The following is a 15784-nucleotide window of genomic DNA, read 5'->3' on the forward strand; positions in this document are numbered from 1 at the left end:
ATATTAATTTATAAGCTAAAAAAAAACCATTAAAATCTTACACGACACTTCACTGTCTACCTTCACACTGAGTCAGTTGTCAACGATGCGTTCCACTTTTAAATGCCGCCAAGTCGTACACGAAGTCTTAACCGCAAATAAATATATTCAACGTACTATATTATTATCACATTTCCACACAACAACCCCACTCAGTAAATTTAGTTGCTAATTATTTAAATTCGTATTTTTTATTAATTGTGCGTCTTCCGTCTCTGCGCGCTACCGTCAACAGTTCTTCACCTGTCCACACAAGTGAGTACATCGAGCACTCGTGCCTCCTCAAACTAATTCTGTCTCCGAAATCTTGAAATCAGAAGCTACTATGCAATTTGTGTAAATCTTAGCGTGATTATCCAATTCTTATCTTTGTTGGCTCGCGGCAGCCAGGCAGGCGGCTAAACTGACAAATAGGCGTTTAAGTGGATCAAGAATTTTATGCGCGCGGATTTATCATAAGCAAATGTAATCGTACATACAAGTACATGCCCGAGGGTACGAATGTCTGTGCATTCAGTTCACACTAGACAATGCGCGTTACAAGTTAAAAGTTACCCACTAGGGAAAGGTGATTTGGAAAAGGGGCAGCCTTGTTCGAAGCAAATTTAAAATTTAAAGAGTGTTTCTTTTAGAAATGTGGGTTTCATGAAGAAATAATTATTTTGTCACCTTATGAAAGTAATCCACATCAGATTTAATACACTTTTGCCTACGATTTTTCCAGTCCTCGAAACACTTTTCATAAGCACTTTTTGGGATGGCCTTCAGCTCCTTCAACGAATTTTGTTTTATCTCTTCGATCGACTGAAAACGGGTTCCATTTCGCTGATTGTTGATTTGTTTGCATGTCAAACTCATAAACCCATGTCTCATCGGCAGTTATAATGTTCTCCATGAATGTGGGATCGAAATTCGCACGATCAAGCATGTCCAAAGAGGCATGTTTACGGCACTCTTTTTGAAAAAATTCAACTTTATCGGGACGAGTCGGACAAGAACGCTTTTCATACCCAAAATATCCACCAAAATCATTCGAACGGACTCGCGAGAGCTCTCTTTCCATCTCTATACTCGTAAGACTTGCGCGACGATTTTTTTGCAGCAATCGTCTCGAGATTGTTTCCGTAAACAAGATACTTTACACAACGCTACATAAAATAATCCAGTGTGGTAAATCGCGCGATCTTGGCGGACACGCTACACGCGACATTTCTTGCTTATTAATGCACCCTTTCAATCAAAAGTGAGCTTCATCGCTGAATTGATTTTCCTTGTGAAATCCCGTTTTGGGCCTATGTATCGAACGAGCGATAAGCTTGATGATCCTTCGGCATCAATTCTTGCAGGAATTGACAAACCAAGTTCCTTTCATTCATTGCCTAGCCAGCTGTCTCTTAATTCGCTGCACCATGTCAATGTCGTCGTATATCTCGTACAGATCATCATACTATCCAATGCGCAAAAGACCATAAATATTCCGAAGAACCTTTCTCTCGTAAACTCGTAACGCCGACTCATCAGATGTTGACATCGTCCATGCCTCTGCACCATAAAGCAGGACGGGGATGATGAATGACTTGTAGAATTTGGTCTTTGTTCGTCCAGAGAGGACTTTACTTCTCAATTGTCTACTCAGTCCGAAGTAGCACCTGTTTGCAAGAGTTATTCTGCGTTGGATTTCGAGGCTGACATTGTTGTTGGTGTTAATACTGGTTTCAAGATAGACGGAATTATCTCCGACTTCGAAGTTTTGACTGTCAACGTGGGAACCAAGTCACGATTTTGAAGACCTGTTTTTTGATGATAGGAGATATTTCGTTTTGCCTTCGTCGTTCACCACCGGATCCATTTGCTTCGTTTCTTTGTCCAGTCTGTAGAAAGCAGAACTACCATAACGGAGTGATGTTGAGGCCAATGATATCGATATCGTCGGCATACACCAGTAGCTATACACTCTTATAGAAGATGGTACCTTCTCTATTCAGATCTGCGACTCGAAGTATTTTCTTTAGGAGTCGCACTATAAGGGATCGCCTTGTCTGCAACCTTGTTTGATATCGAACGGTTCGTAGAGGTCTTTTCCGATTGTGACAGAGCTTTAACTATTGCTCAACGTCAGTTTACACAGCCGTATTAGTTTTGCGGGGATACCAAATTCAGACATAGCGGCATAAAGGCAGCTTCTTTTCGTGCTGTCAAAAGCAGCTTTGAAATCAACGAAGAGTTGGTGTGTGTCGATTCTCTTTTCACGGGTCTTTCCCAAGATTTGGCGCATGGTGAATATCTGCTCACTTGTTGATTTTCCAGGTCTAAAGGCATACTGATAAGGCTTTATTTTATATGTTCGATAGAACCTTATATGCGATGTTCCTTTTTTGTGGATTGGGCAGAGCACACTTAAATTGCAATCGTCGGGCATGCTGTCGTCCGACCATATTCTACATAGAAGCTGATGCGTGCTCCTCATCAGTTCTTCGCCGCCGTATTTGAATAGCTCGGCCGGCAATTTATTTTTATACATCGCGTAATATTTTTCTCACTTTATTAATTTTCTTGCAGGGTATGATATATATCATCACATTCTTCCGCATAGCAGTTAGAGGTGAGGCTGCTACCCGATACATTTGTGACGAACTTGGATTTGATTGCTTACGTCATTCCCAATCTCTGCAACTTCAGAAATTACATTACTCAAATCAAAAGGATTTTCTAACTGTAAATTATTATTATATTATACATATACTTCATGATCTGTAGCACGATGATTACCAGGGGAAATTTTCTATGCAAAAAGTGTCATTAGTATTTAAGATACGCATCGTGGGCTCTAAAAGTGAATTCTTCGATTTTTACAATGTCCAAATTTATTGAACGATTTATTGAAGTGCTATAATGCAGCATCTCATACTGCATTGGTAATTCGTAATCGTTTCGCCACATTTTCAACTAATATCGTGCCGCAACCATCGCATTCGCCTGATTTACCTTCGTATAACTTCTGGCTATTCAGCAAATACACATGACCACTCCGAGGATATCGTTTTGACTCAATTGAGGATAAAAGTTGAATCGAAGAATGCGATGGAGGATTTTTAGAAAGTACCATGATGATGATGGAAAATTCGTTGGCATAAGTGTATTGTAGCGGGAGGGGATTCCTTTGAAGGAGATGAAATGCACAAAATTCACCTTTCAATTTGATCATTCCCCTTTTAATTTGATCATTCACCTTTTAATTTGATCATTTACCTTTCAATGTGATCACGGTAGTATATCTACCATACAAATTGAATGATCAACAATAAGTTTTTGTATGAAAAACTTTTTTATTTAGCGAAATATCTTCACAAAATTTCGCATGTGTTATTGCCCAAGGCAACACTATAATGTTTGAAAAAAAATGTCTAGTTTGGATCACTGTGGCATATAGCTGCCATACAAACTGAACGTTCTATTATGAAAACTTCTATATTTGTGAACTGTGCAACCACGGCTAACTTTTTATTACTTTATTTTGACTTTTTTCGATGCAAGGAAACATAAAAAAATATTAAAAAATATATTTTTTAGTTGCTAGAAAAAAACAGTAATTTTCTTATATCGTTTACCTCAATTTTTATAAATAATTTTTTTATGTACTGCTATCAAAATGGCACATCAAGTGCTAATTGAGTCCGATAGGGCTGCACTCCTATGACTGTAGAATACTAACTGGTGACTGCCTGGTGGCGATACACGCCCACAAAATGGAGCTGACAGATCGAGAACACTGCAGGAAATGCCTGGAGTGGGGCATCAGGGAAACTATGGTGTCCCGCTTTAGCAAGACTACCCTGTCAGCATCTTGAGTCCCCACGATATGATACACTGGAGGAGGAATCGATAGTTTGCCACAGAGTCTGTTAAAATTTGCGTCTAGCGCAGGCATCCTAAACGATGACTACTCTACTTGGACTTAGCAAGAGAACACTATCTGGTATCGCAAATGACCAAACTGATCTATGCGCGGCTTATTGGCCTACCAAATTAACTTACCTTCAGCAAATTTAATAAGCATACATTTTTTTAAGTCATCAGTTGTTTTTAATATTTTAAATTGCTTTTGTATATATTTTCTTGTAAACATAGTTATATTTTTATACAATTAGTGATTTCACGCTTAATTTTATGAAAATTAACTACACTTATTAAACAACTACGCTTATATTGAAAAATATAGGTCTATATATATACTTTTTGATTTCAATTTAATATTTCATTATAACTATAAATAAAAAATCTAAGTAAAGATTTAACATTTGAAAGGTGTATACATTTAAGTATTTATGTACAAATGCATGTAAATGTAAATGTAACAATTGGATGAAACGGGTGTAGAACAAATTATTGAGGCACTTTTTGGCATTAATAACAAATTAATTAAATGCTACGAAAAACTTACTTACAATTTGTAATGTGGCATTGGAGATTTTAAAAATATGAACTACGTATATTATGTACTATAACGGTAAAATAAAATATAAAAAACAGAAAATGGTAAGGAAATATAGTGAAGTTGGACATTTTAAATTGTAAAAATAAATAACATTTTGGTTGTGGCTAAACGAGTGATATTTGTAGAAACATTTTAGGTTAGAAGAAAACGAGAAACGTTTGTGGTGTGAGTTATAGGTGTAAAGACTTAACGTTTGCTAAAAAAAAGCTCATACCTTTATACTTTTATTACAATGGTGTACATTTAACAAACTTGTTTTGCTTCGTTTCTGATTTTTTTTTATTATTTTATAACTATTTTAATTGGGCTTATCTAACTCACGCTAACACAGCAGCAATCATTATACATTCACAGGCTAAAAAATTTTTATATGTGTTTTTTACAATTTTTTGTTGTGTTTTTTTTACAACTTTTTTGTGTTTTTTAATTTTTTGTTGTGTTTTTTACAATTGTAGCACTGTTTTCAATAAAATTGTGTGTGCTTTATATATTTCTACTATTTCTGAAAATTATTTCGACAATTTTAATTATTCAAATTGAAAAAAATATATATATTTAGAATTATAAAAGGAAACAGACTTCATACATTTACTAAAAACCGCACTCAAAACATATTCTGGTATGAAATATCAATGTATATCGTCACCTAAAATGCGAAATCCCGTATAATCAAAAGCAAATCCAAAATCGCTGTCAGATATAATAACCAAAATATAATCATTTTATAACCAAAACTCAAAGTTTGTTTCAATATTGGTGTTTGATAACCAATATATAGCCATTTTATAACCAAAATTCAAATTTTGTTTCAATATGTGTGTATGATAACCAATTTATAACCAATATATAACCATTTTATAACCACAACTCAAAGTTTTGCTTCAATATAAGTGATTTCATTATATCGTTTTTTCTTCGCCTGTAAAGTTATGAAAAGTGAGGTTACGTTATTTGGCATTTTAGGTGACGATATACAATATATTTCGCCTTAACATTAATTTTGTGTTTAGATTGAGCTTTACGTTAGTATTTACAAATTGCTCAGCTTAATACTTATCGAATCACTTCATACATACATACATATATATATATTTATCTATTTATTTACATAGATGTCGTTTTGACATTTGTCTATTTATACATTTATTTTAAGCTCAACGTCACTATAGTAAAAAGTTTAGAGTTTTTTGAAAAAAAAATTATGAAAAATAATAAATGGCGAAGATTCCACGAGCTGATTTAGTATTTTGCAAAGGATAATTTTTATATACATATGTATACCATATAAACATTTTTTTTATTAATTTAATTTTATATTTTTGTAACTGAAGTGCTTGATTGGCATAATTTTTGTAAGCACAAACATCAATCCAAAATGTTTAACTAAAAAATTTGCAACCCTGGGAGCAACACATTATAATTTTAATGCATTTTGTTATTATTTTACAAGGTAGTTCGAATAATGTAGCAATTTTCGAAGATATTTGTTAAAGTTTAGTTTGTTTTCGTTAATAAAGAATTTAAATACAATATATGTGTGTATGTATATTATTGGGAAAAATTTGGCACATTTTTTACGTATATAAAATTAAATATTTTCGAAGACAAATTGACGATTGCAAAAGTTTCCTTTTTATTTTCATTTTTATTAATATTTTTATTTATTTATTTCCTTTTTTTATTTTTTAAATTTTTTTGTTTTGACATCACTAATATTTGGAAAACTAACTACCTATTTTTTGTGTATTTGTATTTTGAATTTGTAATAATAAAAAATATTTTTTGGTAAAAAATAATGAATTTTAATAAATTTTAGTTTCAATTGCATTTTAATAAAAAATTATTTTGATAAAAAATATATTATAAAAAAAATATTAAAAACAAATATTTAATAAAAATAATTGATAGACATAAAATAATGAATTTTAATAGAATTTAGTTTCAATTGAATTTTAATAAAAAAATTAACTTAATGAAAAACGTTTTAATAAAAAAGAAATAATTTCGATAAAAAATGTTTAATAAAAAAAAATAATTTTAATAATAAAATATTTAATGTAAAGAAAATAATTTTAATTAAAAAAAATATTTAATAAGAAAAAACTTAATTAAAAAAGCTATTTTGTTGTGTATTTAAAAAAAAAACTTTAGTAATAATAAGCAATACTTTTTGATAAAAAATAATGAATTTTTATAAAATATAGTTTCAAATGTATTTAAATAAAAAAAACATTATTTTAACAAAAAAAAATATTTTAATAAAAAAATTAATAATTTTGAAAAAAAATATTTGATAAAAAAAAAAATTATTTTAATAAAAAATATTAACAAAAAAAATAATTTTGAAAAAATATTTGATAAAAAAAATTATTTTAATAAAAAAATATTTAATAAAAAAAGTAATTTTGAAAAGATATTTAATAAATGAATAAGTTTGAAAAAATATTTAATAAAAAACTTAATTTTAATAAAAAAAAGAAGAATAAATAGAAATTAAAATTTATTTTTTCAAAAATACTACATATTTTAAGAACTTGTCATTGAAATACAATCTTGTGCATTTGAAATATTTTTTATGTATTTGTCCTGTAATTTTTTTCTTTAATTTAAAAAAAAATCATAGAAAATACTTTTTGAAAAAATAATGAAATTTTATAAAATTTGGTTTCAGTTGTACTTTACTGAAAAAAAAAATATTTTTATGAAAAAAAATTTTGAAAAAAAAAATATTTGATTAAGAAAAACATTTTGATAAAAATAATTTAATAAAAAAAATTATTTTAATAAAAATTATTTAATAATAAGATTTCAAAAAAAATATATATTTTTCGTGATTTTGTATTTTGAATTTCTTTTTTAATTAAAAAAAAATTGTAATAATAAATTTTTGATAAAATGACTTTCAATAAAATTTAGTATCAATTGCATATTAATAAGAAAAATATTTAATTTTGATAAAAATAATATAATAAGAAGAAAATTAATTTTAAAACAAAAATGAATAGAAATTAAAATATATTTTTTCAAAAATGCCTAAGAACTAATTCCTAAGAACTTCTCATTGAAATACAATCTTGGAGTAGCAAATAATTCTGAGATCTTATGGATATTTAAGTCAGCGTATGGAAATATAAACGAAATTAGCAATTCCCACGACAGCCGGTTCTACGCACCGGAATTGATTCGGATTACATCCGACCAAGAGCTGTTTTTTCGGCGATCTAACCCCGTCTGGATCGGTAAGTGTTAATCTGTGTTAATAAACGAAATTAGTTCCCATTAAATATGAGTGTTTACTCTTTTCAACTATTTATGATAACCTCAATTTCAAAAAAATATAAATAAATATAAAAAAACGAATAATAACCTCAAATTTACAAACAAAAATGCTGTAATGATAAATAAGAGTGATTGCTCTTTTTAACTATTTATGAGAACCTCAAATAAAATAAAAAAAGTTAAAATAAAAAAAAAGTTAAAATAAAAAAAGTTAAAATAAAAAAAAAGTTAAAATAAAAAAAAGTTAAAATAAAAAAGTTAAAATAAAAAAAGTTAAAACAAAAAAAATACCGTATAATTCAAAAACAAAAAATGCGGAAGTGATAAGTATGAGTGATTGCTCTTTTTAACTATTTATGGCAACCTCAAATTCGAAAAAATGAAAATAGGAACCAAAATGATTTCTAGTAAATATAAGTGATTGCTTTTTCAACTATTTGTGATAACCGCAAATGCAAAAATTAATTAATATAAAAAAAAACGAATAATAACCTCAAATTCAAAAAGAAAAAAACAAAATAATAATAATAAATAAAAATAAAAAAGCGATTAACCTCAAATTCTAATAACAGAAAACAAAAAATACCGAATAAACTCAATTTAAAAAATGCTGAATCAGCACCTCAAAATGAAAAGAAAAAAGTTTTGAATGATAACCTCAAATTCAATATTCAAAAAATGCCGAATTATAACAATATCTGTATACAAAACAGCCGTTATGGTAACACTTATAAACTTACTGAAGCTACTGTTTATTTTATATCCAAGAGCAGAACAAAAATATATCAGAGAAATTTTAAAATTGATACTTTAATTTCTAATTTTGACAAGGGTCAGTTTATAGCAGCTAGATACAAGTTGCAAAACATAAATATACAGCATATGTGTATATGCACAACAAACACACAAATTTCATATTAACTACACTTAGGACTAATGAATACTCGTTAAAAGTAACGGTATAAGTAAACGGAAGCATTTTTTTCATGATATGAACGTTACGTCATTGCAATTGGCATTAAACTAAGTTACATTCTTAAACTAACTAACTCATATTTATATGGAAGAATATGCACAAACACACAAACAAACACTGAAGTCTGCATTAAACCGTTATAAATATGTTTAAACGCGATTTTAACACTCAAAAAAACTAACAGACACACATATACTTATGCACACGACACGCACATTTGGCCTTAATATTATTTTTTACAAGTAAATCTCGAAATGTTACGTGAAACCACGGCTGGGCGATTGCACTGGCGATGGTGGCGGCGGCAACGGTGAGAAATATGTTGACGAACGCGACGACGGTGACGGCGGACACGACGACTCCGGCACTATTCGCACATCGCTGTGATAGTGGGAGCGTGGCGTCGGCGGCGGCGGATATGGCTCACTATCATACTGATATTGCATGCATATGACCGCCGATGATGAGGAAATTTTCGTGGCACCGTTGCTATTGTTGCTATTCGATTTGCTGGTGTAATTCGAATCGGACTCGTCGCAAATGTCCGTGGAGCAGGGTGTTGGCGGTGGCGGTTGATTAATGATGCGATAATGACGATAAGGGCGACGTGAGCGTGTCGCTGGCGAGGGTGGCGGATTAATGGGATAAGCGCCCATGCTGCTGCCATTGGTGGTTGAACTCGAGGCGCCGGTAATGTGATTGCGATCATACGAGTTGATGCTGTTGCGTGAATTCAGTGTGGACATGCGCATTGCGTCGGCCACGGAGGCGATTTTCGACACACGCTGTGATTTCGAGAGTGTTGAGGGTGAGAGTGGATCAGAGGCCTGGTCATCTTTGGGTTCGTTGCGACTTTTGCCGATGCGAGTGCGGCAAACCTGTAGCAGATAAACGATGGAGAAAATGATGACGATGGTGGCAAAGATGAGTATCATAAAAGCTTTCTTATCCGATGCAGGCGCCATGGCGCGTGTATTCGGCTGCAAGCACATCTCAGCAGATTCATCAGCGCCATCAGCGCAATTTTCCCAACCATCACAAACTAGTGTGGCCGAAATGCAGACCTACAAACAATGTGTTTAGGTTATAGCAAATAAGCATTACGTGCAAATATGGAGCTAGCAGCAACTTACCTTATTGCTGGGGCACTGAAACTCGCCCGGCCGCTTACAGCAGTCCGCCTCATCATGTCCATTCGCACAATTGGTGGTGCCATCGCAAACTAGATCTTTATCGATACATTCGCCGGACTGGCAACTGAATAAATCCGGTCGACATGTGGGACAGCCAACTTCATCGGATTTATCGGGACAATCGCTTTGGCCATCGCAGCGCCACGAGGCTGGTATGCAATCTTTATTCGTATCACTGCTGGAGCCATCACCCTTGACAGGCGCCGCACAGGTAAAATGATCTGGGCCACAGGCGGGCAAAGCGCCACAGTTCTGGCGATCCTCAAGCAACATGAGACTTTTCGGACAAGAGCAAATATCACGCGCGCGTCCCTCTGATGAGGCGATACATATGTGTGAGCATTTGGTGCGACTGTGTAGACAGGTGTGATTGCGAAACAGTTTGGACTCTGGCGTCCAAACGGCGACAATATCGGTAATTTGTGGTAGGCGTTGTATTTCCGGCCGACGACCATCACCATTGACGGTTATACGCTCCACGCCGGTTTTATCATCCAACCAATAGACGAAACCCTGCAGCGCAGCTAGCGAGATGACTTGCGAGATTTGCGTGGAAACTAGTATTTTTCTACAACGAACGCGAGAAGTGAAGAAGCTTATAAAATATACTGTTATGTACTTATGACAGTGTGTTAACTTACTTATTTTTGCCATTTATGTCCATGGAGTCGATGCGCTTGCCATGCGCATAGTAGACCATATCGCTTTGCTGATCCACCGCCAGTGCTGTGACGCCTTCCAACTTAAAGGCGAGCACTACACGCTCAGCGCCATCAATGCGCGAACGTATGATGGCCTGTTGACTGCCCACATCGGTCCAAAAGAGTAGACGTCGCATGGCGTGTACGGCAATATTGCGCGGCTTCTCTGAGTCGCCAGTATCGATGACGCCTATTGAGTCGCCGTCGAATCTGTGCGTAATAATTATTATTAAGTATTAAAAATCAGCTGTAAAGTTGAAATTTCTCCGATCTCAAGATTTCACATACCTCGTTACATTAATGGTGTTTGCGTACGAGCAGGACCAGAAGAGCAGACGACCAATCACATCAATTGCAATATCGAAGGGCTGCGCACCCGAACCTACTAAGATCTTAATGTAGCTGCTGTTGGCGAGCGAGCGTTTAATGCTATGGCTGCGACCTTCAACCTGTTGAATACCAACGTTAAATGACATTAGTATTGAAGACGTGTTAACTAAAGACACCAAGCTACTCAACTCACCCAAAAAATGTTATGCGAAATTGGATCATATTCCACCGCGCGTATATTCTTTCCCACCACGGGCAGCGGCACATTCGGACAATCGCTGGTGTTGGGCAACAGCCGACCGAAGCTATTACGCTGACTATAGACGATGTAGTTTCTGGGTGGCAGACAGGACACATTATCCTTAGCCAAAGTGTAGTGTGTTGGGCAAGCGCACACCATGCCACGACGCGTCGGTTGCGCCAGACACAAATGCGAGCAGCCGCCATTGTTGATCGTGCATGGATTGGTGCCCACCTGACGATTTTGATAGAATATTAACAGCGAACGTATATACGTCATGCCGCTGTGCACGAGACTACGATTTTGTCCAGTTATTTTGTGCACACGTTCAATATCGCCCGTATTCCAATCACTCCAATAGACATAGTCTTGATATAGCGACATCGCACAGGGTTCGTCGACATCGGTGTTGATCAGTACCTGACGCTTTTTGCCATCCCAGTCAGCAGATTCGATTTTTGTCGGACCCGACTGTGTCGCCCAGTAGAGACGTCGTGTTTCCGGATCCAATGTGAGTACGGTGGCATGATTCGCACCCGATATAATGGTTTGTAGTTCAGAGCCATCCATGCCGGCACGCCTAATCGAATCCGATGGTGATTCGATCCAATACATATAACCGCGTTTGGGTTCCAATACCAACGAACGTGGTTCTTCTACGCCCTTCCACAGCAGTACGCGACGACTAGTGCCGTCTAAACGTGCAACTTCAATGCGTCGCGCTTCCGAGTCGGTCCAGTAAATATTATGCGCCAGCCAGTCTACCGCAATGCCCTCGGGACATATAAGACCAGTATCAATAATACGTTGTACGAAAGAACCATTCAGAAATGCGCGAAAAATACATTTTGATTTCTGATCCGTCCAATAGATGCGTCGGTCGGCCACATCCACGTCCAAAGCGTACGTATCGCGCACATCCTTAAACGGTATTTTTTCATCATTGTGATTACCTTCATTGTTGTCAATGGAAATACGTCCAATGTGCTCTTGCCGCGAGAATAGCAGAAATGCTTCGGGTATGACGCATGTCTTCTTATCGTTCGCCAACTCGTATTCGATCGAACAACGGCAGACGTAGTCACTGGGACGGTTAAGGCAAAGTTGTGAGCAGCCGCCATTGCGTACCGCACATGCGTTCGAACCCTTGACGTCACGTAAACGTGATACTTTCAGTCCCATGAGGTCTGGGTATTGATCAACGACGACTATACGATTGTTGCCGGTAATTTTATGTGCGCGATCGATGGCGCGCCGTTGCCAATCGGTCCAATACAGATAGTCATCCAGTAAACTCAAGCCAAACAAATGCTTCAGATTGTCACTTATGACGACACGCCGATCAGAGCCATCCATATTGGCGACTTCGATTTTATCGGTTTTGCCATCACACCAGTAAATGGTTTTCGCTTCAATATCCAAAGCTATACCGTTCGGCCAACCAAGGTCTTCGGATACAAGCACCACACGTTCGGAACCATCCAGTGATGCACGCTCAACCTTTGGTTTCTTTTCGTTCCAATCACTCCAGAACATCCAACCAAGCGACGGTGCAAGCGCAATGGCACGCGGTTCTTCTAGATCTTCATAGATTAGTACTTTACGCGCCGTACCATCCAAACGACATACCTCTACACGATCGGTTACTGTGTCGGTCCAATACAGATTGCGTGCGAGCCAATCCACGGCCAGACCGTCGGGATGGCGCACTTCGGACGTCACAAAATCTTGTATGCCTGTGCCGTCTGGATGTGCGCGACGTATCGCATATGCCTCTACATCGGACCAATAAATGTACTCTTCCACCGGATCATAGTCGATTGCAATTGCATAACGCACTTTCCCCAATGGCAATGGGAATACTGTAAAGTCCGGCATATCCAAAGAAATTTTGCTAAGCAGACCGCGTTGCACGATGAATAGCATTTCACGTGAGCCATTTGCGCAAGTTGTTTCTGTTTCCAATTGCACACCCGTCGGACAAGCGCAACTATAACCCTTTGCATTTGTTGAAAGCAGACAAATGTGTGAGCAATTGCCGTTGTTATGCACGCAGGGGTTATCTTCGAACGGTTGCAGTGAAGGATCCCAAGTGCGCAAAGTAATCGGTGCTTCTGGTGTATCGATGAGCTCGCGCAACTCGCGTGTTTTTATATCGAAGGTATTTAGTGAGCCGCCCTTAGACCAATCGGTCCAAAACAGACGATTGTTAAAGTACGTTACGCTATAAGGATAATCCAAGTTACCAACAACTGTACGACGATTGCTGCCATCAAATTTCATGACATCGATAAATTTTAAATGACCATCCGCCCAGTACACGACATCATTCTTCAAATCGACGGCCAAACCGTTGGGCCAAAAGATATTATCCTTCACAATTGTCATGCGTGTCAATGGATCACCATCCATGCTGGCGCGTTCTATTCTTGGATACTCACCCCAATCGGTCCAAATGAGTAGGCGCTTTGAAGGTACCACCGTAATAGCGCGCGGCTGATCCAAATCCGTCCAAAAGAGCACCTTCTGATATTTACCATCCAACGTGGCTACTTCGATGCGATTTCTTTCGCCATCCGTCCAATACAACTTATCCGTATACCAATCGATGGCGAGTCCTTCGGGTTTATCGAGACCCGCAGATATCACAGTTTGTTTGGGTGCCTTTACCAACGGCACCGAAGTATTCACATTTATGCATTCGATAACCTCGCGTCCACAATCAGCCCAACAAATTAGATTGCGTGCATAATAGAAATCGATGGCCATCGTTTCGGTGAGATCTTTGACGATGACTTCGATTTGTGGACTACCAGTCGGTCGTGTAATGTTCGCGACTTGTATGTCATGATATGTGGTGAATAGCAGTGTTGAAGGCATAAACGATGAAGCGCTTGCCCCGTTGGGCAATGCGGAAGACGATGAGAAGGAAGAAATAGCGGTTGAAGACGCTGTGGATAAAGCGGGTGAGATGTGACCTGGAAAGAAATGAAGAATATGTTTGTTTAGTATTGATGTCGTCGTATTGAAAATCTAAAAACTACCATAATAAATAAAGAATAAAATAGGTTGTTAGTCCACTAAGGGATCTGGGCATTTTTTCACTGTCTTTGAGGAAACCAACCCTAAGAGAATTTAGTGGATTCCAAGTCTGTTTAAATAAATATATTTCCTGTTGTGAGCACACTTTATGTCAGAACAAGACGTCTTCTTTCTTTTATTGTTCTGAACTCCGTTTGGAAGACATTGAAGTGGTCTGATAGTGGAACGCGGTTCTGGTATCTAATTTTGCTGAAAAGACACCACCTCCAACTCGATTAGCCAGTCTGGACCCTTCCGTATAGGTACTTATCACGGTGGTCCTGACCAACTCACAGCTTTCCCACTCTGCTATGGAAGGGAAGTCCAGGGACCGAGGTATTGGATTTCGAAAATCCGTGGTAAATATCTTAGAATAATTATTATTGCAGACGACTGATAGGGAGGACTCCCTCATTCCAACTGCTGGCTTCGCTGCCAGTTGCCTACAGAATAAGTTTGTGGGCTCCACTACTGCATTTTTGTATGCTTTCCATATGTCGTACAGTGTATTTCTTTTTCATCATTGGCCAGCGGATGTAATAATCGGACTTACAACTGCCGAGCCAGTGAGTTACCCGAGGCGTTAGTTCGCTTCTGGGCCCCACCGTTCTTTTACAGGTGAAACGTGCTATCGGTGCTTGCTTTATCTTAGCGTCTAAGTTTGGTTTTCATGAAAGCTTCCTTCTAAAATGTATAAGTCTTAAAAAGCTTGGTTGAGAGTAGAATAAAATTCAATTTCTCCAGTCGAGTGACCAGGTTTGACGTCCAACAAGGCTTTCGATATGGCAATTTGCACATATTATTTGAGACTTTTAGACGAATTAATATGAGATGATGATCTGAATACTACAAAATGGCGACTTATAGCTTTCTTGACTTTCGAGGCTTGAGACTTCATTCAAAACTGAAGTCATTCTCTTTAATGCCACATATCGTTTCTAGCATAATCGCCAGCACACCCTTGGATCGTTGGTTGCTTGGTTGAGTGGGAAGGCGCAGCAGCAAGACCTCAAGCGACAACATTTAGATCATCATTAAGCTCATTGTGCCTCGGGAAGTAACCAAATCAAGCCTTATCCAGCAAACTCAGTCGATTTTGTAAAGAAAAACTTGATTTTTCCACCTCAGCTGCTCAATGTCTCCTAAGTTGGAACATAGGGAGCCGGAAGCTTGGAGGATATCTCGTCTCAGCCGGTTAAGGCTGGGAGTTCGCCAATATTATATTCTAGCGTCTCATCCTCCTCCCCACATGCTCTGCATTCTGCCGCAGTACGTACGCTTGAGCTTTCAAAAAAGCTGTTTAGTGCTTCCAAAGCTGAAACACTGGGAGCCGTGGAAGATATCTCGTCTCAACAGCATGCTCTGCATTCCGCCGAAGCACACCCTTACGCTTTAAGAAAACTCCATTAAAACGAGAATAATTTAGATCGTAATAGGGGGAAAAGCACC

At 36.9% G+C, this 15784-nt stretch overlaps 1 protein-coding gene across 2 annotated transcripts in view; it reads right to left on the reverse strand.

The window, feature by feature from the left end:
- Positions 1 to 8603: 8603 nt before the first annotated feature.
- Positions 8604 to 15784, reverse strand: part of LOC126755212 (low-density lipoprotein receptor-related protein 6) — a 133127-nt gene continuing 125946 nt past the window's right edge. For both annotated transcript variants that reach the window (XM_050467609.1, XM_050467610.1), the window contains exons 3-7: positions 11207 to 14232; positions 10972 to 11132; positions 10624 to 10893; positions 9923 to 10550; positions 8604 to 9853 (exon numbers count right to left, since the gene is read on the reverse strand). In XM_050467609.1, the coding sequence (XP_050323566.1) occupies positions 9047 to 9853; positions 9923 to 10550; positions 10624 to 10893; positions 10972 to 11132; positions 11207 to 14232 (4892 nt within the window). In that variant the 3' untranslated portion in view covers positions 8604 to 9046. The remainder of the gene's footprint in view (positions 9854 to 9922; positions 10551 to 10623; positions 10894 to 10971; positions 11133 to 11206; positions 14233 to 15784) is intronic.

Source organism: Bactrocera neohumeralis, chromosome 4 (assembly GCF_024586455.1).
Source record: "Bactrocera neohumeralis isolate Rockhampton chromosome 4, APGP_CSIRO_Bneo_wtdbg2-racon-allhic-juicebox.fasta_v2, whole genome shotgun sequence".
Lineage (NCBI taxonomy): Eukaryota > Metazoa > Arthropoda > Insecta > Diptera > Tephritidae > Bactrocera > Bactrocera neohumeralis.